At 34.3% G+C, this 13,365-nt stretch overlaps 1 protein-coding gene across 1 annotated transcript in view; it reads left to right on the forward strand.

The window, feature by feature from the left end:
- LOC121410097 (rab GDP dissociation inhibitor alpha-like) overlaps positions 1-12,338 on the forward strand; it is a 40,653-nt gene extending 28,315 nt beyond the window's left edge. The window contains exons 8-9 of the mRNA XM_041601967.1: positions 7,409-7,608; positions 10,542-12,338. Coding sequence (XP_041457901.1) covers positions 7,409-7,608; positions 10,542-10,688 — 347 coding nt within the window. The 3' untranslated portion in view covers positions 10,689-12,338. The remainder of the gene's footprint in view (positions 1-7,408; positions 7,609-10,541) is intronic.
- Positions 12,339-13,365: the final 1,027 nt, after the last annotated feature.

Here is a 13,365-nt window from a genome sequence, read left to right on the forward strand (position 1 = left end):
AGCACCCTCTCCATCGAGAACCATTGAAACATTTATTGTGGTAAAATAACGGACATACGTAAGTGACCTGACCCTTGGTTATATGCAGAATTTTTTTTCGGGGGGGGGGGGAGATGCATAAAATAAAAAAAAATTGAAGTGAGAAAAGCGACCGAGCTTGTCATTGCGTGTTTCCGTTCTGTTAAGAATGTTCAGACTTTTCGTGGCATATATTACCTTCATTTGGGAGTGAAACACATTTTTTTTCAACTTGTAAGATTTTACTGAATAAGCATACCCCCCCCCCCCCCCGTTGAAAAAGTTGGATCCACCCCTAAACTTCAATAGTGATGCTGTGATTAAAATGATTGACGGAGCGAATGAGGGAAAACCAAGCAATAAAACAATGGAAACGAGTCAGGAAGTGGCAGTATACATAAATTAAATAAAGAAATATATCCAATGAAGTGACATTAAATTTCGCAGTACGTTTTTCATGAATGTGTAAGAATGAAAAAAATAAAATAAATCAATCAGCTAGAAATGTGGAAAGATAAACTTACCTTATTAATCTAATGCACAACATAGTTATAGTTTGAACATCGGGTATAGTCGAGGACGACCTGGCATCATCATGGGTGAGGGGTAGTTTGCAGGCACAGACCCTCATTGGAACAAGTGTGCCTCCACGCAAAGACTAGCACATACAAAACTTGCTGTTCCAATCCTGAGCGAGAGAGCCTTCAGTACACAAGGCATGAGTAGGCTGCACATTCAGACCCTTATTTCGAGTGAAGGGTTTGCCCAGCAGACTAGGTGAGGGGTGGGTTATTTCTATTTCTTCAATCATCAGTTCTTCTAATTTATCCATCATTTGATTTTATCAGTCAGTATCAACCTCTCTTGTAACCACACGTACACATACGCCTGCTATCTATATCTTAATTTCTCTTAATCTCTATTAAGACGATCCCTTTATTTTATTCCTCAATATCAATAGTTCCTGTCCTCTTCTATCGCTCTTAATTTTTGTTGAATATCTTGTCTATCCCCTATTTTATTCACTATCAATTATGATACTTCCAAAAGAACGGCACGATACCAAATTGAAGACAAAAATAAAGAATAGAACATAACATTTTAATAAACGAACATGTTCCGAGGTGTCGCACCTCATCCTCAGCCTGAAAATTATTAACAGAGTCATTGCTATTTATACTTTTAGGATGTCAATTATAAATTTCAAGAATGTAGTTACACAGGATTATAAGGTGTGAATTCAATTGTTCAATGGAATGCAGTAAAAAAAAAGTCTATGGATTCATCAGATAGGGGTGGGTTAAATTAAATGGATAACATTATTTGGAAATTGCATAGTTGAGGTTGTTTCCATTTGATGAAAAGCCCTTCTTTTCTTTTTAGTTGAAAATCTGTTTGAGCAGTATCGAGAATTTTGAAACAATGGGTATTTCATTCTAACTAGCATTGGGGTGACGATTGCAAGTGTCTCCAGACATGGTAGACAGTGACTGTATGTAACTACATGTACATTCTTGAAATTTATACTTGACATCCTAACTGTATAAATACCTATGACTCTGTTAATAATTTTCAGGCTGAGGATGAGGTGCGACACCTCGAAACATGTATGTCCTATTCTTTATTTGTGTCTTCACTATCAATTGTTATTGTCTTGTATTCGTCTACCGTTCTTGTTCTATCTCTTTCAAGCATATAGGCCTATACCCTTAAGTATTTTATTTATTCAGATCATTCTTTCCTTTCTGATCTCGCCTTTTCTTCTGTTTAACTTCAATCGTTTCCATCAGACACACATATAAACTCCTCAAAAAAAGTTTTGCAACTCGTTTTGGGGGTGATATCTTTTTGGTTAATGAAGTATAAAAGATGAAACTGGTATCTTTGGAAAGCTGAATTATTCTTCTTTACAATGACATGCCATTTGCTGTGATTATGTAATCATGGAATATGCAGTCACCCTGAACATCGAGAAAAGTCAGAAGTGAAATGTTGCAAAATGCATTGATTTCCAACAAGAGTCTCCATTTCTATAGAATTTCCACCATGCAGGTGACAGTGAATGCACTCGGTCCATCCTCGAAACAATTGGAAATTCGCTATTGCAAACGACGCATTTTGCAACATTTCATGTCTAACATTGCTGCGTATTATCATGTCTGTGTAGTTCATGATAACACTAGCATGACAAATGACACATGATTGTAAAGAAGAATAATCATGCTTTCTAAAGATATCACTTTTACACATGATGATGGCACATTAAGAAATTTATTAGCACTAAAATTTGCAGTATGAGTTGCAGAACTCAAACATGACATGGCAACGAATTTTGCAACATTTCATTTTTTACATTGCTGCATATTAATATCATGTCTGTGTATTTCATGATAACTCTGGCATTACAAATGACACATGATCGTAAAGAGGAATAATCATACTTTCCAATGATACCACTTTTACATATGATGATGGCACACTAAGAAATTTATTAGCACTCAAACTTGAGCTGCGGAACTTTTTTGAGGGGTTTATAATATGACGGTACAAGACTCTTACATTGTTTTATTTCTTCAGTATCAATCTTCCCTATCGAACGTGTACATTATTTATATAGACAGATAGATAAGATCAGGAATGATGTCCTCGTACATGTATATTAATTACTCTTGAAACGTGGTTGAATTGAACAACCCTAGCTGTATGTGAACTTAACTGGGGTCAATTAATTACACCGTCTCGCGCTTTTTGTGGACAATGAATAGAGGTGTGAAGATTATAGAACAGCAAACAATGAGAAGGCTGTAAGTTACACATCTGATCTTTTGTGTAACTGTTTGAAAAGAACATGTATTAAGACAGTCCATGAATACCCACCCCCAAATTGTCCAATATAGTTGGCATTTTGGGGCCCGGAGTGTTGATGAGGGTGACGATGATGGTCATGAGGATGATATTGAAAATCTATCATATATTTTGGATAAAAATCACCTGTTGTCGATAAAAAGAGAAACAATTGCAATAATTCCTGGTTGTCTGTTCTATATAGACGAACAATACACAGGGCAACATTAAAATGAATATACATAAACATATTAGCAAGAGATAATTGATATGCACATGGATTAAAACGAGTCAATTCATAAAAAGATACCATTGCAACATTTTATTAATATTACTGAAATACATTTATAGGGAATTATGTTTTAAATGTTTTTTTACGTTACAGCTATAACGTAAGTGAAATGTTTTATAGTAATGAGAAAACCATTTTTATATGATTTTAACATTTCCCATAAACATTTTTATGATATTTTGTCAATGTTTTGTGCCACGGAAAATGGAGTATATTGGTAAAGCAAGAAAACTGGAAGGTAGTGACTTAATTGACCTCAAAAGGAATAGAATTCCCGGATCATATACACACCAATAATATAAGCCTCGGGTAAGTTGAACTGGAGTTATCATGTTGAGAAGGAAAAGTTAACGAATGGACGGACAGACGGACACCGAGTGTGTCCTTCATACGGGCGGGCGTAAAAAGACGATATAGCCTACAGGGGCAGGCTGTTGCTGGAATGATGAACGTGGAGAAAGGGAACAGAGTAACACTAACAGGCATATAAAATATTTAAGGAAGATGCAAGGGGGGGGACTGAATAAGATTTTTCAGAAACTGCTGATGCTAGGCATTTAAAGCAGGGCCACTTGCGGGTTTTCTTTTTCCGGGAAGGGGGGTTCAAGATGGCCGATCGAAGAGAAAAGAGGGAGAAGTAGGAGGAAGAAGACGACGGCGAGGAGAAGGAATGAAGGATAAAGAAGATAAGGATACAAGAGAAGCAACGGATGATATGTTGAATGAACGAATGAAGGTGATAAAGGTAAAGAAAGAAGAAGAACAGGAAGAAAACAAAGTGAAAGACATAAGAATTGAATGAGAATAAATAATATACGAATGATGATATTGAAAAGTAATCTTTTTGGGGTATAAAATCATGTGTTATCGATAGCGATAAAATGAAATATGATGGGAAGTGAATAATCTTTGAATAAAAGACGTAACCGATAAACGTACAGAATTTTACAGAAAATGATGGAAATCAAATTTACTAGTTCTTCGAATAAACAACTAATTAAAACACAGAACTGATGAACAGGAAAATGGAAAGCAAATATACTCGTCCTCTGAACGTCGGAATGATGGAAAGTGAATCTACTTGTTCTTGGAATGAACGATGTAACAGATAAAATAAAAATACAGAATCGTTGAATAGAAAAATGAGGGAAAGCGTTTTTTTTTTCTTTAAATAAAAGACGTAACTGATGAAACAATGAAAAGAATTGATGGAACTAAAAAATGATATGAAGGTAATCAACTCGTTCTTGCAGTGAACGATGCAATTAAACTATACAGAATTGAACAGAAAAATGATTGAAAGCGAATGTTCTTTGAATAAAAGACGCAAGTGATTGAATGAAAAAAAAAACACAGAATAAATGAACAGAAAATGATTGAAATCGAATCTTCTTTGAATAAAAGTCGTCAGTAATGGAAAAACACAAAAATATTGATGAACAGAAAATGATAGTTAGCAAATCTAGTAATCTCTGTTCCATTCTGAGTAGATCTCGTATCTCATAGGTTGTTTTGTTTATTTAAATGTATGATTATTTTGACTTAATTCTAAATCTCTATTTCATAACTTCATAATAAAACTCAAATCTGAATTAAACTCGTCCTTTGAATTGACTTTGTAACGATTACATGAAAAAAAAGTCAATCAATGAACATAAAAATAATGGTAATCTAATCGCCCTTTAAATGAACGACGTAACAGAAAAATACAAATACAGAATTCATGAACAGAAAAATGATGGAAAGTGAATCTACTTTGAATAAAAACGTAAGTGATGAAATTAAAAACAAAAAACACAGAATTGATAAACAGAATATGATGGTTAGCAAATCTACTCGTCCTTTAAATAAACGACGTATTACTGATTAAAAATTAAAAAAAAACAATGAACAGAAAACGATGAGCATAGGCGGCGGGGGGGGGGGACAGATCCCCCTAAATTTGAGGTGGGAGGATGGTTCCCCTCTAAAATTTTAGTTGATAACCTTTTTTTTTCTTGTCAAATTTTTTAACTGTCGATCACAAGATTTCAGGTGGACCCCTCCTATTTTTGTTGGCTTCCGCCGCCTATGATGGGAAGCGAATCTTCTTCTTTGAATGATGAATAGAAAAATGATGAAAATATTCGTTCTTTGAATGAAATACGTACCTGATTAAAATTACAGAATTGAAGAACAGGAGATAAAAATAAAAGACATAAATTATTATCTACTCCTTTTAAACGGAAGACGTCATTGATAACATATACACTGAAAAATAAACCTTTAGCTAGCTTCATAAATAAACAGTGGAAAGGGAATCTACTCGTCCTTTAAGCCAAAGATGTCACAATAACTGGGTCACTCGGTCAGGAACTGGGCACATGGATTTTTAGCGGGAATTTTTCTGATGCGCGCGCTCGAGGCAGTTTTTCAACCTACTGTCTATCGGGTTGATATTTTGAAGTGCAAATGACTGGATGGTAGATTAAAAGAGAATTGAACAAAGTGGGTTTAGCCATAATGTTGTTAGCCCATCTGATAAATAGACCAAGTGACAATAGAACATCCGTCAGTAAACTGACGGGATCGCATCGGGATCGCTTGAGATTGCGTCTTGTTTTTACCAAAAAGTGTCTAGTGTTGAGGCGAAAAGTACATGGACAAATGGTGATCAGATCTGACTAAAATCTCGTGTTTGACGTGATAATTGGGCCTCTCTTCAGCCAGCGGCCTGCGGGAATTACCGCGGGAATTTCACACGTGAAATTGGCTGGCGGTAATTTTTTGGTTCACGCCTGTCTCGCGGTAGGTGCGTGACCCCTCGGGAGGGTGTCAACTTTATTCCGAGCAATACTGTACCTCGTGAAGTGTAGATGACGAAAGTGAAATCAGGGATCTCATAATGCAGGCATTCCACTTGATAAGCAATTTGGGTCTGATGTGCAGTTAACATTAATGTAAATTTGGAAGAGCTTACCCTGGCACCCCAAATTTTGTCTCAAATCTCAAAAAGTTGCACAAGGTTTCATAGAAAAGATTCAGCAGAAAATGTGGCAAAATCTTAATCACAATTTGATGATGATGCACGGCATTCGTACAGCGCCATATATCTGTCAAAGACATTCAAAGGCGCTTTTTTTGGAGGAGGCAGCCAATGTAGGTCGCCTAGAAGGGCGCGCACACAGAACTGTGACCCGCAGGTCTCTCCTCCTGATATAGCTGATTGGGGGAATGCAGGTGGACCACTACATCAGGGTTTCCCCCTACTCTTAAATAGTGCAGTGGGTTCTTAATGTGCAAAGGTGGTGACTCTCTTCTACAAATAGCCTCCATTTAACATCCTATCTGAGGGATGGAGTGTTTTCCATTGTAACATAGCCTGCATCTATGAAACGGGAGAGCAGACCTGCCAACCTGTACGCTTTTGGCGTATTTAGTACGTTTTTGCAACCAAAATACGGCAGTACTTTTTTTCTTCCACTCTCCACCCAGGTGTTAAATGGGTACCCGGTAGGATGTGAAAGCCTATATGTAGTATGCCTAGCAATTGAGTCTTGGAACTCTTGTTGGAATGCTCCCCAGGGAGTGGAGAAGGTGCATACATTGTATGCAGGCATGCAAGGATCCGATGACCGGGGTAATAATATGTCTGTAAAGCGCTTAGAGACGTCGTTCCGATGTATTAAGCGCTATATAAATGTGGAATATTATTATTATATTATGAATGGTGCTTTTGTAAATAATTATTCATCTTTAATACATGTAGTTGTTTTCAAAGTCAGCACTGCTGCACTAACACACATAATACAGACAAGGCTACCAGAGGCGATCCACTTGTTTTATTCTGCATGTACTAACACTACTTAATAACATGTAATATCTGTATGGGCTATTCAATAATGATGTGATTGACTTTTGACTGATTTCAAGCAAGATTCTTAGTGGAAGATATATTCAACTAATTTTATGAAATAGTGACATATAAACATTAGCATATCCCCTAATGTCGGCATCTGTGGAAAGTGAATATTCTTTAATATGTAAAGTCGCCCTGTTGTGATAGTGTTTATTTGTTAAAGTTTTGTTATTTCTATTGTGATCTGTTTTCAGTACAAGAGAGGAGTTTTCAGTGAAGCAGACAGAAATTCTAATTCACAGTTGCAATTTTGAAGAGAATCGGCAAGAATTTCTCCTAATTCATTTCTATTTTACAGTGTGAAAATGTTCAGAAGGTGATGTTGTTTTGTTTTCCTCCTCACATTTTGTTTCCAGATATCTATGTACTGGTGGTATCCCATGCCCATCATGTTGCTACAAAGGGACATTACATTGCTCTAGTTGCTACCACAGTTGAGACAGACAACCCTGAAGATGAGTTAGCCCCTGGATTAGATCTTCTTGGTCCTATCATTAAGAAGTTTGTATCCGTCTCTGACATGTATGAACCAAACGATGATGGAAAAGAGAACAAGGTAAATATTATTAACTCATTTAATCTTAGCCGTACATTAGTAGAAGGCTGATGGAATTCATTGTCCAAACGTGTCTCATCTTCTGCGTTTAGATGCAATTTTGTTGGTCTTCCGATTTTATTGAAACACTCCCTTCCATTAAATTTAAACCCCATGTAATCATTGTATCCTTAACTAAATGCCTGATATGATGTTTTCAGGACTACAGACAACAAGTTGCAGTTGATATCTTGCTGTCACAGTGTAACATTAACATCATTTTGCAACACACTTTAATAACATACTCTACTCTGGTTAGGTAAATGTTACATGGCAGGAATTATTTCTTGAATTAAGCTATGTTAAAGTCGGGGTAATAATTTGACTGTATAAATTAATCATGCATGATTTTATATGTGCAACACAGCAGTGAAAACAAAAAAAAAGATTAACTGAAAAAAATTGGACATCCAATTTAACACATTTGTTCCTATTAGGGGAGCATAGCATATTTTATGCCTTTTTAATTATGCTTTCTACAGTAGGGGAAGGTAGGATAAGTTATTAAAGCATAGGGGCAAGTTGAGCCACCACCCCCAGGCCAATAATGAATGAGTCTGACATTGTGGTGGTGTCATGCATTGTTTACCCATTACATATATAACCCTTAACCTCACCACATTGTTTTCAGCTTTGAAACAAAAAGTACTTTTTAGTGGGAAATATACAAATTTAAGCCAAAAAAGTTTTTAAAAAGTGTGAAATAGCAGAGTGCTTTTTACCCACACACATCTTTAAATATAATAAAGAAATAAGAATAATATTGTTAGTCCAGGTATGAATTCTCATTTTTGTCATAGTCTTTTACATGATGGATGCATAAGAAATGCATGGAGGTAAGAATATCGCATAAGTTCGGACTGGGGTAATTTGTGCCAGCCAACATGGGGCAAGTTGAGCCGTAGTGATTCTTATGGTAATGAATAGTAATAAAAAAACCCTTAAAAAGCTGTTGATTTGCAGGCAGAATGGAGTAAATTCATATAACAGTTCTTTTACTTTTAGGGGATGTTAGTATTTATAGAGCATTAACAAGTGAAAAGACTTCCGGCCTACATTTTGTACATAGTTTTTGTGGCTCAAATTACCTCAGAAGGTGGCACAACTTACCCCACTGATGGGGCAAGTTGAGCCTTTTGACATCATTTTTTCAAAGGTCACAATGACTTTCAGTGTGGCGGAAGAAAGTTATATACGGTGCGTCCCACAAAAAACAAAACCGAGATTAAACACAAATACAATAGACAAATGACCTACATGTACCATTGTAAAGCTTCTAGAATCTCCTCTTTCATCTGAAATTACTGGGTAAAAAGTTTACCTAGTTGTAATTTTTGTAAATATGAAACTCAAGATCTTATGCACCTGTTTTTTGGTTGTCCAGTTGTTAAATTATTTTGGAATGAAGTGTACAAATGGTTAGTTAAATTTAAACATTCTTACTTTGCCTTTTTCAGTTTTGGAAATTTGTTTTGGAGTCAAAATAAAAAATAGTCTTATCAGTACCATTATATTTTATGCAAAATTCTTTATAAACAAAAATACAATGAGAAAATGTTCGTCTTCAAACACTTTAAAAATGAAATTATTTTTTTTTAAAGTAGAGCGAGCAATCACAGTAAAACAAGGCAAACTTTCAGTTCACTTTGATAAATGGAATTCTTTAAACAACTATCGAGATGTTCTTGCTGAATTGTAACACTTTCTTTTACTCATGTATATGATTTATTATATTGCTGCTATTGTTTATGTATATTGTGATTTGATTTTGAAGCAATAAAATTTATAATAATTAAAAAAAAACTTGGCTCATATAATTTGGTGTGTATGATAATACTATCATGGAACCCAGGAAGCCTATCGATTTTGAGGTCAAAGGTCACCGTTTTCATTATTTTTTGCAGACCTTGTAAACGTGATTAGTTTAACTTAACCTAGTCACAAGCATTGCTAACAAGATTGCTGGCGACCTACCGCGAGAGGGCTTTAATGGCGCGCTCCACTGAGTTGATACATAGCCTATTGGCGGTTAAGTACATGGCACTTAAAAAATGTTGTGTGATTTTTCAACCGCATATCTGGGCATTACAAATATGGTCTCAAAAGATGTGTAAGACTTCAAAGTAAAAAGTCAGAATGGTCGGGGGGGGGGGGGTGTTAGGGCGTGGGGATGGTTGATCGCATGATCATAACAAAATTGGCACGCGCGTTACACATGGCATAATCTACACAACTTTGAGCTCCAATTCTGCAAAAAATCTCATTGCTAAATAATACTAATTTATGTGTTAAATCAAAATTTTCTCGTATTATTTGTATTAATAATGCCACAAAATTGCTGATTTTTGGTTACAGACTCTTTATAGGAATCTGATCAAATGTAGTTTTTAAGAAAATTCAACATCACACATATTTTCTTATGTATTTTCTAAATTTCTGATGTATTTCTTTGTTTTTAACTTTTTAATTGTTTTTTCAATGGAAATGTTCAGGGACTTTACTTTTACCATAAACAAGATGAAATTAATTGATTTTAATGGGTAAGAGGAAAAATAATGATACATTTATGAATTTTGGCTAATAACAGTACTTGCATGGGATTTGTACACAAATTCATGTTTTTGAGCAATTATAGGAGTGCATGCACTTATGAAATGTTGCGTAATTTCGGATACTTGTACTCAGGGGTTGCAATTTTGGTCTTAAAAGTTGCATGAGACTTGAAAGTAAAAAGTGCGAGCGACCTGTCTTTATACGGTTAAACCATGTTACAAACTAGAGGTTGCTCATGTTGGAAATTTGAAACAACATAAGAAAGTGTTGTAGTTTACTTCCAACTAGTAATTATTTGTTCATATAAAATCAAGTTTTGATATTTTCTCCAACCAATACAGATCTTCATATCTTGCTCCTATGATGCTACTACACATTTTGAGACAGTCCTTGATGATATCCAAGATATATATCTTAGAGCTACAGGAGAACCAATAGACTTCTCTAAGGTTCAACATGATCTTGAAATCAGCAAAGATTCTCAATAAGCTGTGCACCATAGTCACATCTAGTCCACTATCTCCTGTGAGAGAGTTTAGAGGCTGTGTGTACAAGAGAAGCAAGCCATGTTATTATTTAAGTATGTTGCAAATCACTATTTAAAGTGCAGCCATAAGATGTGTACTTAAAGTCAACTTGTAATTTTGAATTGATCAAATGGTGTGACATATGATTGCATTAAACATGTAAAAATATGTAGGATAATTCTTTCCTTCAATCATTGGATGTTCAGGTGTGAGGTTAGATACTAACTAAAAAAAAATCTTCAAATTAGTGAAATGTTTACATTCCACAAATTTTATTTGTACATTTAGAAGTTCAACTTCAGATTTTTTTTTCTTATTCCAGCTGTAATTGTAAACCAATCATGCTTCCTATTGCCAGTGATAAGTTGTACAGAAGTAATGAATGATGATGTATACTACTACTTTAATGAGTTATGCCTTTCATATTCTTAATGTGTATATTGCAACTGATTAGACGTAGACAAAAATACACTTTACATAAGTGTACATGTTAGTGTGAAAAGTGAGCAAAGACATTATTTGTTTTTGCTAATTTTATTTATTGCATAATATACCAAAATGAGATGATTAATATATTAATGGAAGATATATTATTAGATTAGATTTTCAAGCCTGAATTTTTGAACTCTTATAAAGTATTTGTTAAGTCAAGAGAGCATAATAGTGTACATGTAGATCTAGCTGTTCATTTTTATCCTAGGTGTAAATTTTAAAAAAATTATGTGCTTTGCTTGCAAGTAATGAGTAATCCTAATATGAAATACCTAAAACTGATGTCTATCACTTTCGATTATATAGTACATATATCCTTGACATTCTTATCAAGGTTTGTATCATTCATTTAAAGAGAAAGTCATTCATGAATAATGAATGCTAAAAACTACTTATCTTGAACGTCAAAGATAGTTCAGCTCTTGCCATTGTTGTTCAAAGACAAAAAGTGTTAAGAAATATTGCAATTATTATTCCCGTTCAAATTGATGGCATTTGAAGCTTGAACATTGTGTAACCTGTGAGTTGTTGCATTGCATTTATGTTGTAATGTATCCAGTGTTAATGTGCTTTTGATAGTAGGATATGTAGAATGTCTTGTTCTTTACTTGCAAGTGAGTTTTCTGAAAATGATGTGCAACTGAAACCCTATACTGTATCCTTCATGTTATGCTTGAAGATAGTGTGTGAATCAAATAATGGAGAAAGAAATTTTGATTTGGATTGAATTTTGGAGGGGAAAAAGGAAAATTGGACTTAAGTGTTGGCTTTAATTTCATATATCTACTGTATGTTCTATATTTTATTTGTTTGTTGCATACACCATTCTGAGTGGATAAAGAGCTTAATGAATTTCATTAATCATTATTACTTTAAAGTTATTATGATCTTTGAAATGAAAGTCATTCATCTTGTAACAATGTTCTGAGGAAGGCTCAGTACTTATGTCCAGTATATTTAGTCTCAACTTTAAAGATAAACCATCATCTATGAAATTTTAATGCAAAGGGAACTGACTGAAAAATTTTATGATTTGCTTGGGCAGATGTATATCTGTCTCAAGTTCAACTGCAATTAATGAAAGATGCTTTGTATTAATTATTATCACTTCATATTAAAGCCTGTGTATAGAAAGGGTCAATAATGTGATTGATAATCGAATATCATCTAATATGACAGTCTTACTGAAGCGTAGAGACCGTTAGATATTTTTCCAACTGCACTTCTCTGAGAAAATTTCAAATATTCAAATCTTGGATATATAGCGCCCTCTCTCGGCGATGCTTGTTTTAAATTAAAAAATGGGCATTCAAGCACTTATCTTATAAATTTAGTGATTAGATATCCAAAAGTTACAGACAAAGAACATATCTTGAAAGTTTCAGCCCATTCCATGATTTGGAATAGGATTTAATTGAAAGACAAAAACACACAGATATTTTAATTTGATCGGGTGACCCGATCAAGTTAAATTTCCATGTAAAACACATTTTCATTTCATATCCTCCACATCATAACTGTTATAGGGCACATCCATTCATATTAGCTAGCAATGAATTGGAATAGTGATAGGTGCATTTTGGTGGATTTACCAAAAACTATACACAAGCTTTAAGTTTTGAGAAAAATTAGCTATTACAAGCCAAATGTAGTGCATCAGGTAATGTCATTTCTAGAATCATTTCTTTGAACATGACATTACAGTAATTAACATTTGAAATGAAAACCTAATCATTGAACATCTCATTAAATATCTTATCTTGCGGTTGTGCTGATATATTTTTCTCTGTTACTACCTTTTAACACGAATAAAGTATATGATAATATTTCATAGCCGACATTCAAAAAGTTTTGAAAGTTTTGGAATGAAAAATATGATTGCACTGGAATGGTAAAACTGTGTGAATAAAAGCAATGTATGTTTGCAATATAATGGCTGATGGTAGAGAAAAGTCAGGTACTAAGTGTTCCATACCAAAGTTCCACTGGAACAGTAAGTCATATTTTGTTTACAAGCCTTGTGCTTTTTGTGGCAATACACATTTTTTTTTACAAAAAGTTTATTGATTTATTTTCCATTCGGTATTTTTATAGTTGATATTTTGAACATTTCAATATTTGTGTTTTATTTATGATCCATATAACT

This window comes from Lytechinus variegatus, chromosome 3 (assembly GCF_018143015.1).
Source record: "Lytechinus variegatus isolate NC3 chromosome 3, Lvar_3.0, whole genome shotgun sequence".
In the NCBI taxonomy this organism is placed as follows: Eukaryota; Metazoa; Echinodermata; class Echinoidea; order Temnopleuroida; family Toxopneustidae; genus Lytechinus; species Lytechinus variegatus.